Source organism: Mesoplodon mirus, assembly GCF_964341445.2.
Source record: "Mesoplodon mirus genome assembly, chromosome: 7".
NCBI classification, from domain to species: domain Eukaryota; kingdom Metazoa; phylum Chordata; class Mammalia; order Artiodactyla; family Ziphiidae; genus Mesoplodon; species Mesoplodon mirus.
In genome coordinates this window covers 2,587,760-2,610,050 of record NC_138983.1, presented here as the reverse complement: position 1 = coordinate 2,610,050, position 22,291 = coordinate 2,587,760, and the positions used below count along the sequence as shown (strand labels likewise).

Below are 22,291 nucleotides of genomic sequence, written 5' to 3'. Positions count from 1 at the left end.
TGACCTCCCTCTGAGGTCAGGGCCCTGAGGGTGCGAGGCGCCCGCGGGGGAGCCCATGGGGCTGGCGCTTGTCCCTGCACTCGAGCAAGCAGCCTGGGGGGCCTGCCAGCGCCCCCCGAGGAGAGATGAGGACAGAACGCCGAGAAGTCAGCCCCCGAGGATCACGACCCTGGCGGCTGCTGTAGCAGAGCCTCTGGGAGGGGGGAAGGCCTGTGCCCGTCTCAGGGCCGGCCTTGGCCGTCAGCTCACTCCTGACCTGGCTCGGATTTGATTGGCTTCTTTTCCTTTATTCTTTCCCTAAGATTGCAGGGTGTGTGTCCACCAGATTTAGAATTATTGGATCTTAAGGAAGTATTCATGGACATGAACTCTTTGGAAACCAGAGAGAAGGCGTTTCTGGGCTTTGAGATAAGACCAGTCTTGCAGCTCTGGCCCCCACCTGTCGGTGTGATGTGTCTGGACCCCGTCATTTCGGGGGCGCTTCTGGAAAGTCTGTGGGGCACATGGTTCCTGGGTGGTCTCTTTCCTCCGGTGAATTGAGGTGCTTCTCCCATAATCGCCAGTGCCCTCAAGAGGCTCGGCCTCCCTGGGGGGGCTTCGAGCACGCACCCGAGCAGCGAGGGGTCCAGTGCCGTCTGAGTGGTCCCTGCTGGGCTGGGCAGCCCGTGGGGGCCTTTTCCAGATCCCTTCGGCTGGGACGTTTGGACCGTTTCCCAACTCCTGCACCTCTGCCTGGTCTCTGCTGGGTCCCCCTCTGTAACGGGGTAGAGGTGGGGTGTCGTTTCTCCAAGCGCGGGGTGTGTTTTGGTTTTCTCGGTGATCCTGCAGCAGACACCCCTTCCCTGGCCTAGGTGGGAGCCTTGCTGTGTAGACCGCCTCCTCCCCATGCCTCCAGGTGGTGACCCAGGGGTGTCTGTGGTGGCAGGTGCTTCTCTCCCAGGGCTCAGCTGTCAGCGTGTCCCCCAGGTCCCCCCCTCCCAAGGCACGGCCTCCAGGGGTGGAAGTCAGGGTGGGTTGGGCGCACGGCCTGTCTGGTGTTCTGTCCAGGGAACTTGTGGAGAGAGTGATGCAGACACATGTGAGGGAAAGGCGGGTCTCTGCCCTGCCAGTCGGGGGGCCTGCAGGTTCACCGGGGCGGTGAGGGAGGCACCTGGATGGCGCTGACAGGACTATTCACCTCCTTCCATTTCCAAGTCCCCCATCACCAGTGCCTCCCGTGGGCCGGCAGGGACCCAGAGTGGCCGGGGACGGCGGGTGGCCTGGCGCCCAGAACCCCCAGAGTCGGTGTCCTAGGCCGCATCCTGGATGCCAGTGGCCGAGCGTCTGCCTCCCCGCATCGCTGGCCCGTCTCAGACATCTCTCCAGCCTGTCCTGGGCGGGAGTGCCCCCTCTCCCAGCCCCTCGATCCCCAGTGCCCCGCCGGCCTTCCCTCCATGTCCCACTCCTGCTTGAGACCCCCAGCTGGACATCTCAGCACCGACACGCCCACAACTGGCTTGTCACCGTCCTCTGTGCTGGTCCAGCCTAGGTCCCTGTGCCTCTTGCCGTGGCCACAGGCCTCAGCAGCCCCGGGGAGCCACTCAGACACAGGAGGTGGACCAGAGCTCTGCCAAAGCCCCTTCCCCACCTCTCTGTTCCTTCTCTCACCCCCTCCCCATCTTGTTGCCTCCTCTCTGTGGCCCCAGCAGGGAGGGTCCACTGTGCTCAGGGTTTCAGCCCTGCTGTGCTCTGGAGCTCCCGCCCCTCGCCCAGAGCGGGGCTCAGTCGAGACGGCTCCTCCTTCCAGGGGTGCCCTCTGCCACTGGGCCCCCCTCACCCCCATCCCCCTCACCCCCCCTACCCGCCCTCCTGGGAAGGATCTTCAGGGCCTGCCTTTCACTGAAGAAGGCGTGTTAAGTCCCCCGGGGGGTGGGTCTGTCTGCGGCTGGGTGGGGTCTTCAGGGATGTGAACCTCTCTGCCGCCCCTCCTCCGAGGCTGAGGTGCATGTGGCGCCCAGGGGACCGGGGACCTGGCTAGCACATCTCCCTCCATCTCCCCTCGGCACCCTCCCTGCCTAGATCCTTGTTCTCAGGGCGTCCCTGAGCGGCACGTGCAGGTTATGTTGTCAAAGGTCAGGGGTTTGTTTCCCCACAGCAGCCGGGGCAGGACTGGGGGTGCTAGCGAGCAAAGGCATGCGCGGTGTTTCAGACAAACCAGGGGAAGGGTAGACGCCTCAGGGGGTCTGTCGGGGTGGGGGAGGGTACTGTCAGTGCCTGGGCGTCGGGGCAGGGGATCGTGAAGGGACTCTGGTGAAGCTTCCTTCTTGTTAAACCGAGGTAACACCTCCCGATTTTCCCCTTTGGCAGATGGGGATTGTGTGTGCCGGTTTCCTTGAACTGTCACCGGCTGTGTGGCTGTAGCCACGCTTTGGGGAGCAAGAAAGCCCAGGTGTGACCCGGTGTCCTGGACAGTGTCCCACTGGCCGGGCTCCCTGGCTGCACCCTCAGCTGTGTCCTGTCACTGTCGTCTTTTCGGATGAGCCTTCAGTCTCACGGACCCCGAGCCCCCACCCCGGCCCCTGGCTCAGGGCGAGCACGGTGGTCGTCAGGCTCACATCAGTGTGTGGGCAGTTCTCGCTGGCGTCCCCTGTTGTCCCAGGTGGCAGCTCTGTCTTTGTGTCGGGAGCCGCAGCATCTAAGCAAGGGGAGGGGTTGATGGAGTCTTAAGGGGGCAGGTGGAGCATCATCACATCGTTTGCTGCGTTTACAGTGAACCCTTAGACCACGCCTGACCTCAGGAGGCATTCGAAGTGTCAGGGGGACTGGGGCTTGGCCACCTGAGAGTTTGCTGGCGCTCCCTGGGGTCAGGAGCTGCTGGATAGCGCTATCTGTCCCCCTCCCCGTCTGCCGCTGTCCGCCCGCCTGCACACATGTACACACACACACACAGCCACGTCCCACCCCCTTCACCGGTCAGTTACGTGCATCCTCTGGGTGGCACGTGGCCAGGCCCAGGGCTGAGTGCTCCGTGACCCGCAGTAGGGAGCAGCGGGTGGTCGCCTGGTGGCCACACTGGACGTGGATTCTGTGCCAGGAGGAGGGAGAATCGCTTTGCAGACACAGTGGCAGGGGTCGGGGTTGGGGGTGGTACCGAGAGTGGGCATCTGTGCCCTCAGGTGTGCAGCCCGCGCTGGCTCCGGGAGAGGGCTGCGGAGCACAGCTGGGTTCTGGGTGCAGGAGCAGCGCCTTGTGGGTAGCTGGAAGGTCACCAGATGCCCAGGGCGTGTGAAGACTCAGCTTGGTAGCTCTTCCCCGCCCAGGGACGGAGCTGCACCCCGCCAGGCTCTCGGGGCGCAGGCTGTGTAAGGCCTGCCCTTCGCCCAGCGGGAGGCGTGGGCGCATAAGCAGCAGGGGCAGAGGGCGGGGCTGGAGGAGGAGGAGGTGGGGCTGCCGGGGGACTCTGATCAGACGAGGCTCGGCTCCGTGAGCCCCTGACCTCAGCGTGGGGAGGACCCGGAGCTGCTCCCAGAGGCCTCCGGGGTCCATGTGGAGCCATGAGTGCCGGCATCAGCACCGAGTCCGGGAGCCTACGTGTCACCCGGGCGGGGGACAGGAACTGCGCGGGGAGCCGGCCAATGGCCCGCAGCTGTTTCCGTCCTGACCTGGCTTCTGCGCCCGGAGGCGGCCCACATCCTGTGAAGCCTCCACAGAGGCCGTCCTCCTGGGGGGGTGGCCAGCTGCATTGCGGTCCAGGCGTGCGGCCGGCCCGTGTGCAGGGCCCGCACCTCCCGTGCGCCCTCTGGCCGGGTCGGGCGCCTTGTGCTCGGAGCTGGCGGAGGGGAGGCTGGGTGTAATGGGCCTTCTCCCGCCCCGTGGGGTTGGGATTGTGGGATGCGCCGCAGCTCAGACGTGAGCAGGCAGAGAGGGGGCACGAGCACTGGACGCGGGCGATGCTCTCGGGGTCCACTTTCCCCTTGTCCCGTGGATGACCCAGCTGTGCTCTCTCCCTGGCAGGCAGAGGCCGGCGCACGCAGCCCCCGTGGTCTCCTCCAGCCGGGTCCGAGCCGTGCCAGCTCCGCCTGTACAACAGCCTGACCCGGAGGAAGGTAGGGGGGCCCGGGGAGCAGGGGCAGCGGCTCTAAGCTAGTTGGCGAGCGTCCTCTGTGTGGCCGGAACAGGGCTGTCCTCAGAAGCACACCTGGCACACCTCAAGGGGCCTGCCCGTCGGCGCTCTGGCTCTGGCTGTGCTTGGGGCCAGGCCCGAGTGTAGATGCTCGTGGCTGCTCCGAGCCAGGCCAGGAGCCAGCGTGCTCTTGCAGGGGACCTGTGGTGGCAGCTGGTGTCCCAGTGCCAGCCAAGCAGGGCCTGTTGCTGTCGGGGGCCCAGCATGTGTGGGGACGAGGGCAGTATTGGCCAGGGTCGCTCAGCAGGGCCAGTGGCTCCAGAGATTTTGAAAAGGACTCCGGCCGAGGGCTCATTGGATTGCCGTCAGCAAGCACCCTGAGCAGATGGGAGACGGGGTCCCCCTCATGGACTTAATTGGTGACAGCGGCCCCTGAACTGGTCTGAGACCATCGGGCCGTCGGCGGGAGGCCTCGCTCTCTAGGCCAGCTCCTCTGGGAGTGCGGACCCCCGGGCATCTGTGAAAGGAAACCTCCCCGCTCATGTCGTTCCTGGGGGCAAAGGCAGGGCAGTCCCTGTGCTCAGCACGGGGCCTGGCTCGCAGCAGGTGCTTGATGAACGGAAGCTGCTCTTGTTAGAGCAGCAAAAGCAGGAGCATCTGTCTCCTTGACCCCCAGCTTGCGTCCACGAGTGGGATCCCAGGGAGGAAGAGGCCTGCCCCCATCCCAGATGACTGTGACTTTCCCGTAAAGCTAAGCAGTCCTCGTGGAATGTGTATGAACCATTTGTCTCTGGCGGCTGTGGTCCTGTCCGGTGCCTCCTGCATCCTTTGTGACGGTCATTCCTTCATTTCCAACCAAGGACGTGTTTGTACCTCAAGACGGGCGGAGGGTGACGTGGTACTGCTGCGGGCCCACCGTCTACGACGCCTCCCACATGGGACACGCCAGGTAGGGCTGCACCTGGGCGCCGCTACAGGAACCCAAGCTCTGAGAGGAAGCTCAACGCCCAGCCTTTCCTCTTATTTTTAAGAAGAAAAATTTTCATTCCGTCAGTACTACATATTCACTGTAGAAAAACTAGAGAGACCAGATAACCAAAAAGAAAAAGCCCACAGCCCCAGTGTTCCTCTCCTGGACTCTGACCAGATACTTTCCTCCGTGTGCCTGGCAGTTCCTCCTCATCTGAGGCTCTGGAGGTGGGGGGTGGGGGGTGCCCGGTGCTGGGATCCCTGACACCCAGACCCATGGCCAGTGTGCAGTGCCCCCCGCCCCGCAGTCACGAGTGGGGTGGGCATGAGAGTAGCGCCTTTGGGGGGAAACGTGGGGGATCTTTTTCCTTGTACCTGTTTTAATGTGCGTGATGTGCCGTGTGGAAAGGTTTGTCTTTTTATTGCTCTAGGTCCTACATCTCCTTCGATATCTTGAGAAGAGTGCTGAGAGATTACTTCAAATTTGACGTCTTTTATTGCATGAACATCACAGACATTGATGATAAGGTAAAGGGAGTTTTCAAGGTTAAATTTTAAATACAGTGGACGATACAAGGGAAGAAATGACTTCGGGTAAGTTAATAAAGTAACGTCGGCTTGAGTGCCCTCAGCCCAACACATGCTGTTTGAATCCCCTCCGGGACTTGTATCACGGTTTATGCAGATGATGTTGTCCTGTATTCAGCTGTTTGGATGCTGTCGGGAAACCTGGGGAAACGTTAATAACACCCGGTGCTCCGGGGAAGGCGCGCGCTGCAGTGTCTGGCGCTGCGGGGAGGCCGGGCCCGGCTCAACATGTTCCGACAGTCCCGGCGTCGGTGGCGGGGCGGTGTGTGTGGGTGTGAGCTCAGGCACCGCCCGGCACTCTGCACAGGGACCCGGCAGGTGCCGAGCTGACCCCCATTTCCCTCCTCTGCTCCCAGATCATCAAGAGGGCCCGGCAGAACTACCTGTTTGAGCAGTACCGGGAGAAGCAGCCCCAGGCAGTGCAGCTCCTGGAGGACGTGCGCGCCGCCCTGCAGGTGGGCCCCCTGCCGCTCCTGGGTCCCTGCATCCCCACGTCCCCGTCCCAAGCGCAGGGGCTGTCCTTGCCGCGCTTCACAAAGTGTAGGGTCATGACGTCTCGGTCGCGGTGCTCCCCTGGCCCACGGGGAAAGCCGCCAGGACAGACGCGCACGGGCGGGGCGGGGGCGGGGGTGACCGTTGCTGCCGCTTACGGGAGAACCTAAAAACCGGTCATGGCGATCTGCACCGACTTATGAATCTTCCACGTGGAGCTCACGAGCAAATGACACGCGTGTGACCAAGATGCAGAAGCTGTGCTAAGCTTCTCCAGTGGGTGGTGCTGGAAATTTCTGGAATTATTTGAAGAAATTAGTTCTTTCCAATTTAATATTTTTGTTTTGAATAAACAGTATTACAAATGATGGTGTCATACAGTGAGGTCAGGAAAAGGCATTTTCTTCTTTTCCATAATTGTTATCTTTAGTCATTGCAGTAACAATTTCTGTTGTGCTTTTGATGTTTTGTCTCTGGAAGAAAAAAGTAGGAATGAAATTAGGGCTTAGCAATCCTCTAGGCAGACGGGGGGCGGCCCACTGGGCGATGGCGCCTTCGTGGTGGCAGGTGACACCCGTTTGTCCTGGGCACGGCCTTAGGACGCTGCCACGCCCGGCTCACTCAGACGAGGCAGCACAGGACAGCCTGGGCCGCGGGCCAGGGTCCCTCTGGGGTGACACTCCACGGACACAGACCTCTGGGTCGCCACGGGCAGTGGGCAGAACTGGCCTCGTGCGTGGAGTCACCTCTGGACACGGGGTTCTGCTGAGCGGGCATAACAGCTGTGGCCTCTCCTCACGCCCGCAGCCGTTTTCAGCGAAGTTACGCGAGACCTCGGATCCCGACAAGAGGCAGATGCTGGAGCGCCTGGAGCGCGCGGTGAGGCTGGCGGCGGAGCCGCTGGAGGAGCCGGCGCGGCGTGGCCTGGCGGGGGCGGAGCTGGACGGCCGCGTGCAGGTGAGGCTGAGGTGGGTCCCGCCGGCCCCTCGCCTTTGCCCCACTGCCTTCCGGGAACCAGCAGGTGCTCTTGGGGCGGAGCGGGCTTCTCGAGGTGTTTCCCACACTTGCCGGGGACTCTGTCCAGCGTGGGCACTGGCAGCACCTGGGGCAGGCGGAGCGAGAGATGCCGCTGGACCTGCGCTCCGGGCCCGCGGGGACCCGCTGGGCTGGAGCCTTCCCCGCGGCGGCCTTCTGCCCCTGAGGGCGGGCTCGGGGTGCCCGGCCTTCCCCCGGTCCCGATGGCCCTTCTCCTCTTCGCCGGCGCCCCCTGCTGGCCGCCTGCAGAACCGCGGGAAGGACGCAGCCAGGTAGGCTGCGGCCGAGGGCGCGGACGTGTAAGGGGGTGCCAGCCGGCAGGGCCCCCCTCTTCTGGGGCCTCGCCGGGCAGGATGCTTGGTGTGCTTGTCCTGAGCTTCGTGAGGAGTCAGGCGCACGGGGTCTTGGGGACGAGGGCTTTCCTGCGGGCGCGCTTCTGGGACAGGCCACATGAGGTACCACCCTCCCTGCAGTGGACGCCTCGGGCCCAGCCGTTTGTTCCTTCTCCTGGGAAGCTGGTTACGTTTCCGTGTTCCCAGCAGTGATGCTGGGACTTCTCTTCCCAACGATTCCAGTAAGGTGCTTTTTATTAAAATTGTGGTAAAATATGCATAACAGACAGTTGACCACTTTAACCATTTTTAAGTACGTGTGTTCACATTGTTGTGTAAACATCACCACCGTCCATCTCCAGAAGGTTTTTCGTCTTCCGAAAGGGACGCTCTGTCCCCATGTAACACTCGCTCCCCTCCCCTCCCCCAGCCCGGGCCCCACGGTCTGCTTTCCGCCCCCATGAATCGGGCTCCTCCATGGACCTCGTACAAGTGGGATCACACAGTGTTTGTCCTTTTGTGACTGGCTTATTTCACTCAGCAAACTGTCCTCGAGGTTCATCCACGTTGTAGCCTGTGTCAGAATGTCCTCTCTTCTTAAGACTGAGTACTGCTCCGTGATGTGGGTGGACCACGTTTTGTGTGTCCTGTCATCCTTTGATGAACGTTTGCGTTGTCTGTTGTGAATCATGATGCTATAAACATGGGTGTGCAAGTATCTGTTCGAGTCCCTGCTTTTAATTCTTTTGTGAGTATACCCCCAAAAGCAGGTTGTACACCAACTCAACTTTTAATATTCTGAGGGGCACTGCCGTGCTGTTTTCCATAGAGCACAGGGGTTCCAGTGTCTTCACATCCTTGTCAACCCCTGTGCTTTTCTGTTTTCCTGACTTTGCAGGACATTTGGTCCATGCCAAGAGGTCCTTGAAATTTGGTCCCATCCAAAACGTCCATGGTTATATCTGGTCCATGCCAAATGGTTTTAGATAGGACCACACTTCAAAGACTTTTTGGTGTGGACCAAACGTCTTATGGACCAGATGTCTTACATGTAAATGTATCCTCCTACTAACATGCTTCCAGTGTCCTGTTAATTTGCCTCAACACCAGCACTTTGTGTTGCTGGATTCATTCCTTTTTATCAATGGAATGTATACTGTAAAGTGATAATTACTGTGGTTTGAATTTGCATTTCTCCAACCTCTCCTGAGACTGAGTATCTTTTCACATGTTCACTTGCTGGCTGTAATTCTGCACATGCATCTTCTGCCCCGTTTTCCACTGGGCTGTTTGTCTTCTTACTGGTTTGTAAGCATCCTTAGGTTTTCCCCAGACACTAATCCTTTCTCATTTAAATGTGTTGCAAGCACCTTCTCCTCATTTGTGGCTCTTCTTTTCACTTCCTTTTAATAACAGAGGGTCTTAGTTTTAATGTATTCAACTTTATCAGTTTTCCCTTTTATACTTGGCATTTTTGTGTCTTAAGAAATCTTTCTTGCCCTGAAACGTGAATATATTCCCCAGTATTTTCTTCGGAGGATTTTAAAGTTGTACGGTTTACATTTAAGTCTTTGATCCCCCAGAATTAGTTTTTGTAAGTCGTGTGAGTAGAGATCCAATCCCCTCTCCCCCGCACAGATATGGCCCCCCTTTCCTCAGCCCCTTTCTGTCGTGTGTCGTGTCTCAGTTCTGTTCCATAGGTCAGGTTATCCACCCTGGGTGAGTCTCACTGCGTCTGTCACCGATGCCTGGAGAGGTAGGAAGCCTCAACTTGTTTTTGTTCTCCAGGTATGGTTTTCTTTTTTTTTTTTTAAGATTTATTTATTTATTTAATTTATTTTGGGCTGTGTCGGGTCTTAGTTGCAGCACACGGGATCTTTCGTTGCCGCACGTGGGCTTCTCTAGCTGTGGCATGCTGGTTTTCTCTCTCTAGTTGTGGTGCTTGCTCCAGGGTGTGTGCGCTCAGTAGTTGTGGCTCACGGGCTTAGTTGCCCTGTGGCATGTGGGATCTTACTTCCCTGACCAGGGATTGAACCCACATCCCCTACATTGTAAGGCGGATTCTTTACCGCTGGACCGCCAGGGAAGTCCGTCCAGGTACGTTTTGAATGTTCCTTGCTTGTCGAGTCCCATACAAGACACTGCTGGGGTTTATTTATTTATTCATTTATTTATGGCTGCGTTGGGTCTTCGTTGCTGCACGCGGGCTTTCTCTAATTGCGGTGAGAGGGGGCTGCTCTTCATCGCGGTGCGCAAGCTTCTCATTGCGGTGGCTTTTCTTCTTGCGGGGCACGGGCTCTAGGCACGCAGGCTTCGTAGTTGTGGCGCATGGGCAAAGTAGTTGTGGCTCGTGGGCTCTAGAGCACAGGCTCGGTAGTTGTGGCGCACGGGCTTAGCTGCTCCACGGCATGTGGGATCTTCCCGTACCGGGGCACAAACCCGTGTCCCCTGCATCAGCAGGCGGATTCTTCACCACTGCGCCACCAGGGAAGCCCTTAAATGTTATATGTTGAAGGATCACTTCAGAGCTCCACCTTTGAATGTGTTGATCCTCTCTATTCTCTCTTTCTATTTAAAAAAAAATTGTTTTAAAGAGTTTATTATTTTAGAGCAGTTTCAGGTTCACAGCAAAACAGAGGTTTCCTGTGTACCCCCCACCCCACCCCCATACACACAGAGCCACGCCCACTGTCAGCATCCCCCCCAGAGCAGTATGTTTGTTACAACTGGTGAACCTACACTGACACATTGTCATCACCCACACAACGGTTTACATTAGGGTTCTGTCTTGGTGTTGTACATTCTGTGGGTTTGGACAAATGTATAGTGATACGTATCTGCCCTTAGAGTCTTACACACAGTAGTTTCCCTGCCCTAAAAGTCCTCTGTGCTTCACCTGTTCATCCCTCCTTCACCCCAACACCTGGTAACCACTGATCCTTTTACTGTCTTCATAGTTTTGCCTTTTCTGAATATCACAGAGTTGGAATCATGCAGTATGTGCCCTGCTCAGATTGGCTTCTTTCACTTAGTAATGTGAATTTAAGGTTCCTCCGTGTCTTTTCATGGCCTGATAGCTCATTTCTCTGTAGCACTGAAGGTTAGTTCATTGGACGGACCACAGCGTATTTACGCACTCACCCACTGAAGGGCATCTTGGCTGCTTCCAAGTTTTAGCAATTAGGCATAAAGCTTCTGTAAACATCCATGTGCAGGTTTTTGTGTGGACATAAGTTTTCACCTCTTTTGGGTAAATACCAAGGAGCATAACTGCTGGATCATGTGGTGAGAGTAGGTTTAGTTTTTTTTTTTTTTTTTTTTGCGATACGTGGGCCTCTCACTGTTGTGAGAGGGGTCTTGGATGCGGCATGTATGATCTTTTAGTTGCGGCATGCATGTGGGGTCTAGTTCCCCAGCCAGGAATCAAACCCAGGCCCCCTGCGTTGAGAGCGTGGAGTCTCAGCCACTGGACCACCAGGGAAGTCCCTCCATGTACACTTTAGAATCAGTTTGTCAATATCCATAAAATAACTCGATAGGATTTTGATTAGGATTGAATCGAATCTACGAATCAAGTTGGGAGGAACTGACACCTTGACAGTATTAAACCTTCCTATCCCCAAACATGAAATGTCTCTCCCTTTCTTTCATCAGAGTTTTGTAGTTTTTTTCATGTAAATCTTGTACGTATTTTGTAAGACATATATGTGAATATTTCATTTCGGATGCTTGTGTAAATGGTATTGTGGTTTTAATTTCAAATTCCACTTCTTATTTCCTGGCCTATAGTTTTGTCTTCTTTCCCAGTCAATATACAGACGGTCCCCGACCTCTGACAATTTGACTTAGGATTTTTTGGCTTTACGATGGTGCAAAAGCAATAAACATTCAGTAGAAACCATACTTTGAATTTTGATCTTCTCCTGGGCTAGCGATACGCAGTCCAGTACTCTCTTGGGATGCGGGGCACCAGCAGTGAGCCTCAGGTAGCGTAAACAACTGACATGACACACTTAACAGTTACACTGTGCCCAGATAACCATTTTGTTTTTCACTTTCAGAACAGTATTCAATACATTACATGAGATATTTCAACACTTAATTATAAGATAGGATTGGTGGTAGATGATTTTTCGCAACTGTAGGCTAATGTATTCCGAGCACATTTAAGGTAGGCTAGGCTAAGCTATGATGTTGGGTAGATTAGGTGTATTAAATGCGCTTTCAGCTTAATGATATTTTCAACTTATGATGGGCTTATAATCCTGTATAATCCTCTTTTTTTGCCCTTTTATTGCCTTATTGCATTAGCAAGGACTTCCACTACGATGTTGGAAAGGACTGGTGAGAGGGGACATTCTTGCATTATACCTCATCTTAGTGGAAAAGCTTCCGATTTCTCACCATTAAGTCTGATGTTAGCTGTAGGCTTTTTGTAGCTGTTTTTTGTTTGTTTGTTTATTAAGTTGAGGAAGTTCCCCTCTGTTCATTTACTGAGAGTTTTTATCATGAATGGGTGTTGCATTTTGTCAGATGCTTTTTCTGCATCTATTGGTATGACCTTGTGGTTTTTCTTGTTTAGTCTGTTGATGTGATGATTTACATTAATTAATTTTATAAAGTAGAACCAGCCTTACATACTTGTGATAAATTTCACTTGGTTGTGGTATATAATTCTTTTTATACTTTTGTGGATTCAATGTGGTAATATTTTGTTAAGGATTTTGCATCTGTATTCATGAGAGTTTTTTTTTTTTTTTTTTGCGGTACACGGGCCTCTCACTGTTGTGGCCTCTCTCGTTGTGGAGCACAGGCTCCAGACGCACAGGCTCAGCAGCCATGGCTCACGGGCCCAGCCGCTCCGCGGCATGTGGGATCTTCCCAGACTGGGGCACGAACCCGTGTCCCGTGCATCGGCAGGCGGACTCTCAACCACTGCGCCACCAGGGAAGCCCCCATGAGAGATGTTGATCTGTGGTTTTCTTGGAATGTCTTTGTCTGGTTTAGGTATTAGGGTAATGCTGTCCTCATAGAAGGAACTGGGGAGTATTCTCTTTGCTTCTGTCCTCTGAAAGAGACTGTAGAACATTGGCATAATTTCTTCCTTAAGTGTTGGCAGAACTCAGCAGTGAATCCATCTGGCCCTGGTGCTTTCTGTTTTGGAAAGTTATTAATTATTGATTTAATCTCTTTAATAGATACAGGTTTAATTCAGATTCTCTGTATCATGTTGTGTGAGTTTTGGCAGATTATGTCTTTCAAAGAATTGGTCCCTTCATCCAGGTTATCAAATTTAGGGGCACAGAGTTGTTTATAATATTCCTTTATTCTTCTTTTAACTTGCATGGGATCTGTAGTGATGTCCCCTCTTTCATTTCTGATATTAGTATTTGTGTCCTCTTTTTTTCTTGGTTAGCTTGGCTTATCAACTTTATTGATCTTTTCAAAGAACCAGCATTTGGTTTTGTTGATTTTCTCTATTAATTTCCTGGTTTCTGCTTTAATTTTTTTAAAAAAACATTTATTTATTTGTGTGGTTGTGCTGGGTCTTAGTTGCGGCAGGCAGTCTCCTTAGTTACAGTTCGAGGGCTCCTTGGTTGCAGCTCACTGGCTCCTTCGTTGCAGCACATGGGCTCCTTAGTTGTGCATGCGAACTTTTGGTTGCGACTTGCACGTGAGATCTAGTTCCCTGACCAGGGATCGAACACGGGCGCCCTGCATTGGGAGCGTGGAGTCTTAACCACTTGACCACCAGGGAAGTCCCTCTGCTTTAATTTTTTATTATATCCTTTCTTCTGCTTACTTTGAATTTTTTTTTAATTGGCAACAAGCTAACTTTATCTTTATTTTTATTATCACTATTTATTTGGCTGTGTTGGGTCTTCGTTGCTGCGCGCAGGCTTTCTCTAGTTGCGGCAAGTAGGGGCTACTCTTGGCTGTGGTGCATGGGCTTCTCACTGCGGTGGCTCCTCTTGTTGCGGAGCACTGGCTCTAGGTGCACAGGCTCAGTAGTTATGGCTCGTGGGCCCTAGAGTGCGCGGGCTTCAGTATTTGTGGCACGTGGGCTCAGTAGTTGTGGCTCACAGGCTCTAGAGTGCAGACTCAGTAGTTGTGGCACACGGGCTTAGTTGCTCCGCAGCATGTGGGATCTTCTTGGACCAGGGATCGAACCTGGTAGGACTTCCCTGGTGGCGCAGTGGTTAAGAATGCGCCTGCCAATGCAGGGGGCACGGGTTCAAGCCCTGGTCTGGGAAGATCCCACATGCCATGGAGCAACTAAGCCCGTGCGCCACAACTATTGAGCCTGCGTGCCACAACTACTGAAGCCCACACGCCTAGAGCCCATGCCCCGCAACAAGAGAAGCCACCACAATGAGAAGCCCGCACACCGCAACAGAGTAACCCCCACTCACTGCAGCTAGAGAAAGCCTGCGTGTAGCAACAAAGACCCAAAGCAGCCAAAAATAAATCAATAAATAAATTTATAAAAAATTTAAAAAAATAAGTAAATGTAAGGTTCACTAATTTCTTTTTCGCCGCTCTTCTTTGTGTAGATCTGAGTTTCTGACGTATGTTATTTTCGTTCTATCTTTTATTTTCTGCATTTTGAGAATGATATGCCAAGGTATAGTATTTTTGGCATTTATCTTGCTTGGAGTTTTCTGCACTTCCTGGATTTGTGGTTTGGTGTCTGCCATTAATTGGGGAAATTCTCAGTCATTGTTCCAAATATGTCTTCTGTTTCTTTCTCTCCTCTTCCAGGTATTCCTGTTGTGCATATGTTACACCTTTTGTAGTTGTCCCACAGTCCCTGGATACTCTGTTCTGGTTTTTTAAAAAAATATATTGTCTTACAGTTCTTTTTTTTTAAATATTTATTTACTTATTTGTTTATGTATTTATTTTGGCTGCGCCGAGTCTTAGTCGCGACAAGTGAGATCTCTGTTCTGTTTTTCTTTGTCAGCCTCTGAGAACAAAGGCTTTTTGGTTTTCAGTTTTGGAGGCTGCTACTGAGATCTCCTCAAGCTCAGAGACTCCTTCCTCAGTCATGTCCAGTCAGGCCCATCAGAGACGTTCTCCATTTCCATTTAGGCGCTTTCACCTCTAGCATCTCTATTTGGTCCTATCTTGGGATTTCCTTCTCTCTGCTTACGTTCCCTACCTGCTTTCGCGCGCTGCCTGCTTTGTCCACTAGGGCCCTTAGCATATCAGTCATGGTTGTTTTAAATCCCTGGTCTGATAATCCCAGGATCCCTGCCACGTCTGGTCCTGATGCTCTCTCTGTCTTTTCAGAAAAGTGGCGTTTCGGCTTTCGGTACGCCTTGTGATTTTTTTTCATGATAGTTAGTACATGATGTACTGGGTAGAAGGAGCTGCCATCAGTAGTCGTGTAGCGAGGTGTGGGGAGGATGCCCTCTGTGGTCCTGTGATGGGTCTCAGTCCTTCAGTGGCCTGTGCCCGTGGACTGTGAACATTACAGGTGTTTCTCGGTTTTTCCTCCCCTCCCCCTTAGATGGGACAGGACGTGTGGAGGGGCCTGGAGGTGGACGTTTTCCTCCCCCAGGTCAGTGAGGCTCTGCTGGAACCCCAGCAGCTTAGGTTCTGGTTAGCTGGTTCCTCCTGAGGGCAGCCTTGTTAGGAACAGAATGCTTTGTCATATTTCAGAGCAGTTCCTTTTCCTCTCCCCCGGCCGGAAGCATGAGGGGATTTTTCTCCAATATTTACTGTGAGTAACCGTCAGGGCTCCTAGAGGTAAATCTCACAAATTTGTAGGGCCACAAAGGCTGGGTCGCCCTGGAGTTTTGATCTCGAACTCGTCCACACTGAGCCTCCAGCGGGTGGTCAGTTTCTTTTTTTTTTTCTTTTTTTTTTTTTTCGGTACACGGGCCTCTCACTGTTGTGGCCTCTCCCATTGCGGAGCACAGGCTCCGGACGCGCAGGCTCAGCGGCCACGGCTCACGGGCCCAGCCTCTCCGCGGCATGTGGGATCTTCCCGGACCGGGGCACGAACCCGCGTCCCCTGCATCGGCAGGCAGACTCTCAACCACTGCGCCACCAGGGAAGCCCCGGGTGGTCAGTTTCAATTCCGGCCTCCCTGCCCGTCACTGGGTCCCAGGCACTTTCTGCCCCGGTAAGTGGCAGTTCTCTGTACCTGCCCGTCTCTCTCCAGTTCTCGGGGCGGCAGTTTGCCCTGGGCCTCTCTCCCTTACGGATCTAAGAGGAGTAGTTGCACAGCCTTTCACTCATTGTCGGGACAGAGTGGCAGCTTAGGAGTTCAGCTCATTTTCTGGTTTAAGCATTTGAGGCCATAAATTTTCCTCTAAGTATCATTTTTGCTACTTCCACGTATTTTGACATTATCTGCTTCTGAATGGTTTTTTATTTCCATTTTGATTTCTTGTTTGGAAACCCAAGAATTATCTAGAAGTTTGTTTGATTGGAATCTCATTCTTCTGCTTGGTCATGATCTGTGTCATCCCGAGGGCAGGGGTGGGCTTTCTGCCCCTCCGCTTGGGGCAGGCCCTGCCCCTGGGCACCAGCCTGGTCCTGGGAGGTTTCCCCTGCTGCCCCCCAGCGCAGCAGCACATGAGCAGCTCTGTTCTGTCTGGGAGCTGCCACAGGAGTGCCCTTGCCACCACTTCCACGCCCAGGTTCCCTGCGCCCTCTCCCTCCACCCTTTGGTCTTTGCCTCCACCCCTGCCAGGGGACCGCAAACCGCCTGCCTGTCCCCACGTCTCTGTAGGCTCCGGTTAATGAGCAGAAACACTAGCTTCCTCCAGGGCAGAGCTCCAGGTCCCCCTGGCCTTCGGGACTTGGGCTGCAGCCCTAATGCTGTCACCTCACGTCTCAGGTGGACGTTTCTACGCGTGGCGTGAGTGCTGCGGTGACAGGACACGACTCGTACCCATGCTGCACCATTGTGGTCGTGACACGGGGCCTTTGGTTGATGGCATGTGGCCGGCAGGGCGGCGTGGCCTTGGAGACTTCCCAACGGGACCGTGGCTTCGCCTCCCGTTGTGACCCTCCCCTCGAGCACTCAGGTGTCCAGGCTGTGGGTGACCACACCACGTGCTCTCCCACCTTGCCCCAGGCAGCCCCACTGCACTGCTGGGCCTCCCCAAGCCCACCCTGACCCTCCGGCGACATGGTCAGAGCTCTGAACACTCCGGCCTCTTAACCGCCAGGCCATCCATGGGAGCACCGTGGTCTCCTGGGTCTGGGTCCGCGTCTGAGCATCCATGGCCTTGATTGACACAGATTGACTGCACCAGCTGTGAGCCCGTGAAACTTGCACGTGTGTGCGGATATTCTATTTTTTTTTCTTCAGGTGTTGTTGGAAGAAGCAAAGGATCTGCTTTCCGACTGGCTGGATGCCATGCATGGCAGTGAAGTGAGCGACAATTCTATTTTCTCCAAACTGCCCAAGTTCTGGGAAGCGGAGTTCCACAAAGACATGGAAGCCCTGAACGTAAGTGTCGCCAACTGTCTTGACCTTGCTGTCTTGGGCTGAGGATCCCCCATGACCGAAAGGCCTTGTGGGATCCAGACCGTTTCATTCTGCAAGTAAATTCGGTTACAGATGAGAGTTGCGGGGGGGTGTTCTGGGCGCCGGCAGCGCCGCTGCTCTTCTTGAACCAGGACTGTCATCGTCCCCAGGTCCTCCCTCCAGATGTGCTAACCCGCGTTAGTGAGTATGTGCCGGAGATCGTGGACTTCGTCCAGAAGATCGTGGACAACGGTTACGGGTGAGCTCGAGGCCCTGCTCAGGGCTGCGCAGCATTCCAGGAAGGTTTTCCAGGGAGAGCGGCTCTCCTCCGCCTCCAGACCAGGATCAGGGAAGCGCACGGTTTTGCTGCTCAGGGTGGCGGTGCCCTGGGGCTCCCGTTACAAAGCACCACGCAGCGGGCAGCTCAAACCACAGAAGTGTCAGCGCACAGCTCCAGGGGTCCCTGTGTGCGTGCACACGTGCCGCTTGTCCCTCCCCTTGTGTCCCCATCTCTTCTTATAAGGACACTGGTCGTACTGGATTAGGACCCCACACTAATGGCCTCATTTTAACGTGATTCCCTCTGTAAAGACCCTCTTTCCAAATACAGTCAGACTGTGAGGTGCTGGGGGTCGGGACTCCAGCATGTGGCTTTGGAGGACACGGTTGAGCCGTAACCTCACCTGATCGGCGGCCGCTTTCCTCTGTGCCACTGGGTTCTCAGCTTCCCAGTTGCTCTGTAAAAGAACCCTCTGGGTTTTCCTTGGTAGTGGCAGCCGTTCAAACAACTATTTAGCTGTACGGAGGCCATGTCTTTGTTCCAGGCAGGAAGGGGAAGCAAGAGGGTGGTGCTGGCTACACCCAGCCTGTCCCCGAAGCCCCCGGCAGATTTGGTCATACAGCTTGGGGCCTAGTCCAGGACCTGGGGCCACCCCGCCCAAGGGGCTGGCCAGCACCTCTGCCCGGGCCCGTGGCCTGCCCTGGGGACCACAGTGAGAGATGCTGTAGGTACCACCTGGCCCCTGGTCCACTGGGGAGCTCCCAGTTAAGGCCACGCATCACCAGGTCCCCAAAGCAGCACACTGTTGCCCTTGGGCACCTCTAAGTCTTTGGAGACGTAGGCCACATGGTGTGGGCACTCAGAGTCTTCCTCGTGTCGGGTCCCAAGGCTGGTGGGCTTTATCCTTGCCGGGCCGGGATTTGGCCCCAGGTTACCGTCCTCACCATCTGCCTGCGTGGAACGCTTTTCATGTCTCTGAGTCAGCGTTTTCAGAAACAGGCAGCAAGTGGACGTGTGGACGGGGGCCAGGCGTCTGTGTGCTGATGCCAGGCCCCCACCCAGGAGAGCTGCCACCCGCCTCACGCGAGGTGAGGCGGGCGGGGGCCTTGGAGCAGCAGGAAGCGCCCGGCACAGGGACTAGGCCGTGGGTTCTAGTGAAGGACAGCAGCTCCTTGCACCCCCTCCGCCCCCCCAACGTCACACGGTCGCCGCAGGGCAACTCCAGACTGCCCAGCTGAGCGACATGGGCAGGGCCACGGCGAGAGGAGACAGGGCATCCCGGCCTGGAGTAATCCCCACGCTCCCAGGAGTCAGGGCCTGGCGGGCCGGGCAGGTGGTGGCGTGTAGACAGAGGCAAGGGCGGCACTCGGGGTGGTGACACCCAGGTTAGGGGCAGGGCGGAGGGACAGGCTGTCGGGGAGTGTGGAGTCCCTGTCCCGGCCCCTCTCAGCCCACACAGCAGCTCTGTTTGAACAGCCTCCTGGCCGCTCTGCAGCGTGGCCAAACCAGGGGAGGCTCGCGGCTGGAGCAGATGCCCCGACGGCCTGCGGGTGTCCAGGCCGGCCCGTGAGCACCTCGTCACACCTCCCCCAATGGCTTTGTTTTCCAGCTACGTTTCAAACGGGTCCGTCTACTTCGACACGGTGAAGTTTGCCAACAGTGAGGGACACTGCTACGGGAAGCTGGTGCCCGAGGCCGTCGGGGATCAGAAAGCCCTGCAGGAGGGGGAAGGTAAACGGACAGGCTCGAAGTCAGAGCCAAGTGGAGCCGCGGCCTCACCCCGCACGATCGGGGTCACCTAGGTTCACGGGGACCGTGGTTTTTTACCTAAAGGGATTTTAGGAGCTCTGTACACTAAGCCTCTGAAATGTATTATCACTTAAGAAACAGAAGAGTAAGTGGCTGCAGTGTCATCCTGAGAAGCGTACAGACCTCGGGGCCTCAGCCATGAGGTTGGACTTTGCTGATCTCTCAGCACCCAGAGCCCAAGGGTCGGGTGGGCTGTGCTGGACACCCAGGCGGGTGTGTGGAGAGGAATCAGACTGTGCCGAACGAGGGCACACGTACCCACACGGGGCAGCGGGGAGCGTGTGGAGGGAAAACCCCAGGGTGCTCTGGTCGAAGGCGTGCAGCACACCCAGAAAGGGAGTAGACACGAGATGGTTTACTTACCGATCCCACGAGTAGGGCCGGAGGTGGGCACTGGGCGGGGAAGGGCCGTCCCCCATCCCAGGGCAGGAGCGAGCAGCTGTTACTTGTAAGGCGGCTGTGGGAAGAGTCAGGCGGGAACTGAAGCCCGGTCCGTATCCAGAAGTCCAGACTGTGGGTGTGGGCAGGGCTGTCCTGCCGTGAGAAGCTCGGGCAGCAGCTCAGAGCGGCTGTGTTCTCAGCGCAGCGAGTGTGACCATGTATAACGACAGCCCCAGGCCCATCTTGATTCAAACATTTTAAACAGAGACACAGTGCCTTTTCTGGACCAGGCGGGATTCTACTTGTCTTTCATAAGTGTTTACTTTCACCTCCTCAGTGAATCGGGGGGAGCAGTGCAGGGGCTGCTCTCACACTGCCGGACACATGCTGTTTATCCACCAGCGTTTCTGGGAGGCACTTTGGCCATAAAAATGTTCATCTTTTTTAAACCACGGGTACAGTTTTCGCATTTTATCGTCCTTACATTTATTTATTTATTTATTTATATAAGATAAAGGATTTTTTTTTTTCTTTGACTGTGTTGGGTCTTTGTTGCTGTGCGTGGGCTTTCTCTAGTTGCAGCAAGCGGGCACTATTTTTTGTTGCGGTGTGGTGGCTTCTCTTGTTGTGGAGCACGGGCTCTAGGCACGTGGGCTTCAGTGGTTGTGGCGTGCGGGCTCAGTAGTTGTGGCGCGCGGGCTTAGTTGCTCTGCGGCATGTGGGATCTTCCTGGACCAGGGCTTGAACCCGTGTCCCCTGCATTGACAGGCGGATTCTTAACCACTGCACCGCCAGCGAAGTCCCTGTCCTTATTTAAATTTCACCATTAGGTATACTTAGAGCGTAAGTATATACCAGCCTTATGTTCAGATTTTCAAAATGTGAAGATAAATGGACAGGTAGCTGTAAAGATGTGATGTATTAGACGTTGTAGAAAATATTAAACAATTAGAGTGTCTAGTGGGTGGCAAACTTCTGTCTGTATGCCCTTTCACGGTCAGCGGCCAGGCAGACTTGTGAATTTCCGGGCTGCGGTTGGAGGAGACACTGTCCAGGACTGAACTGAAGTCCTGGATTGCTGACAGAGTCTCCCCAGACTTCAGGCCTTAGACAGACTCAAGAGTCTTTGTCAGGACACAAAGGCAGCCTCACCATACAGGTTACAGTGCCGTCAACGTATGACTGAACGATGTTCATACGTTTTGATCAAGTATCTTTACCTCAAGGGCTCTGTTCTAAAGAGATATCAGAACCTAAAATAGGGCGACACAGAAGCATGGAGGAAAGACAGACCGAGTTAGTTTAACAGCGTGACCATCCGACCCACCGGCGTTTCAGACTCACGGCCACTGAGCAGGGCCAGGCATCGGAGGCAGACCACTCAGATCATGGGGCTCACGGTGGGAGAGCCATGTCAGGGGACCAGAAATGACACCAAGAGGGGAAGCAGAGGGATCGTGTGGTTTATCTCTCTTCCCTAAAAAATCAGGAGCAGATAGCAAGTGTTACCAGGTAGTGACATTTGTGTGAGATGCAGAGTGGGGGAAGGGTGTGTGAGACAGAACGGATCCTCTGTTACAGAACTTTTCAAAGTTAATCTTTAACGTTAGATACCTTCGTGAGTAACTATGTTCATTATAAAGAAAAGTTTAAAACCTCAAGGTACAGTTATCTGTCCAGTAAAGGGCGGGTAAAAGAGAAGGTCCCGGCGCCAGCCTTCGCCGACGCCGTAGTTAAAATGCGCACGGTGAGAAAATAGATACAAGACCAGGGTGGCGCTTGTCCTGTTTGTTGGATGTGTCTTCTGTTCTTCTTACGTGGATTAAAAACCCCACAAACCCACAAATCAAGACGCCAACATGTTAATAGTAGTTATCCCTGCGTTTCCAACTGTGGCACCTTTTCCTGGTTCTTTGTCGTGTTTTCCAAGTATTCTGCATTTAGTGCCTGTTTCACCGTCCCAGTCTTTGTGTTCAGCGGTGCCTCCGTCTGCACTGTGTCTCTCCCAAAGTGGCCTTTTTCCAGTCATCCTGCATTTGCAGCCTGGACAGGAGAATGAGAGTCATTCCTGTTCTGGAGTTTTCCAGCAGGCGCCCTGGTGAGGCCCTTTAGGGCCTGAGTGCCGGGCAGAGGCCCCATCACCCAGCAAGCAGCCCCCCCTGCCTCCCCCCTCGGGGATGCTCTGCCTGCAGGCTGGGCTGACCAGTGGGTGTTCATTTTCAGGCGGCTGATGTGTCCACGGCCCCAGCACGTGGTCTGTGGAGGTCTCCCGTGGGGCCGTCCGTGGATTCCCTTTCTGGCTGGCTTCGTCTGTGTTCACGGGGGTGTGGGGAGGGAGAGGGGGAGGATCTTCCAAAAAAACTGAACTTGGCCCAGGGAGCAGTGCTCCCTTTCGCTCTTGGGTTCAGACTGGTCCATAGCCTCCTTCCCGCAACTGCCCTGTATGGACACGGGAGGATGAGCGAGTGTCCTGACTTGCCACCTCCAGGCTGGGGAGGCCACACACAGCAGCCTGGTCGCCCTTATGCCCCCCAGAACCACAGCCAAGAGGCCCGCCGGGTGTTAGTACAAGATCCCGCCTGCACGAGCCCGGGTCCCCGAGGCAGGCCCGTGAGAACAGCGCCTCACACTCTGGGCCAGGCACTGTCATTGTCCTAGACGAGGGGCCGAGGTGGGGCGGCAGTGGAGGCGGGGGGTGCAGGTCCAGGTCTGGGGGTCGTCGCCCTTGGACGCCGACTCGTGAGGCCGTGGCTTCTGAGCTTGCAGCTAGGGCTTCGTAACTAGACCCTGGGCAACTCCAAAATCTGGTCACAGTC

The 22,291-nt window shown here is 55.0% G+C and overlaps 1 protein-coding gene across 2 annotated transcripts in view; it reads left to right on the top strand.

The window, feature by feature from the left end:
* Positions 1-22,291, top strand: part of CARS1 (cysteinyl-tRNA synthetase 1) — a 46,063-nt gene that overhangs the window by 8,514 nt on the left and 15,258 nt on the right. For both annotated transcript variants that reach the window (XM_082629540.1, XM_082629541.1), the window contains 8 exons: positions 3,994-4,085; positions 4,963-5,051; positions 5,503-5,599; positions 6,016-6,114; positions 6,959-7,108; positions 16,847-16,987; positions 17,176-17,264; positions 18,895-19,016. In XM_082629540.1, the coding sequence (XP_082485666.1) occupies positions 3,994-4,085; positions 4,963-5,051; positions 5,503-5,599; positions 6,016-6,114; positions 6,959-7,108; positions 16,847-16,987; positions 17,176-17,264; positions 18,895-19,016 (879 nt within the window). The remainder of the gene's footprint in view (positions 1-3,993; positions 4,086-4,962; positions 5,052-5,502; positions 5,600-6,015; positions 6,115-6,958; positions 7,109-16,846; positions 16,988-17,175; positions 17,265-18,894; positions 19,017-22,291) is intronic.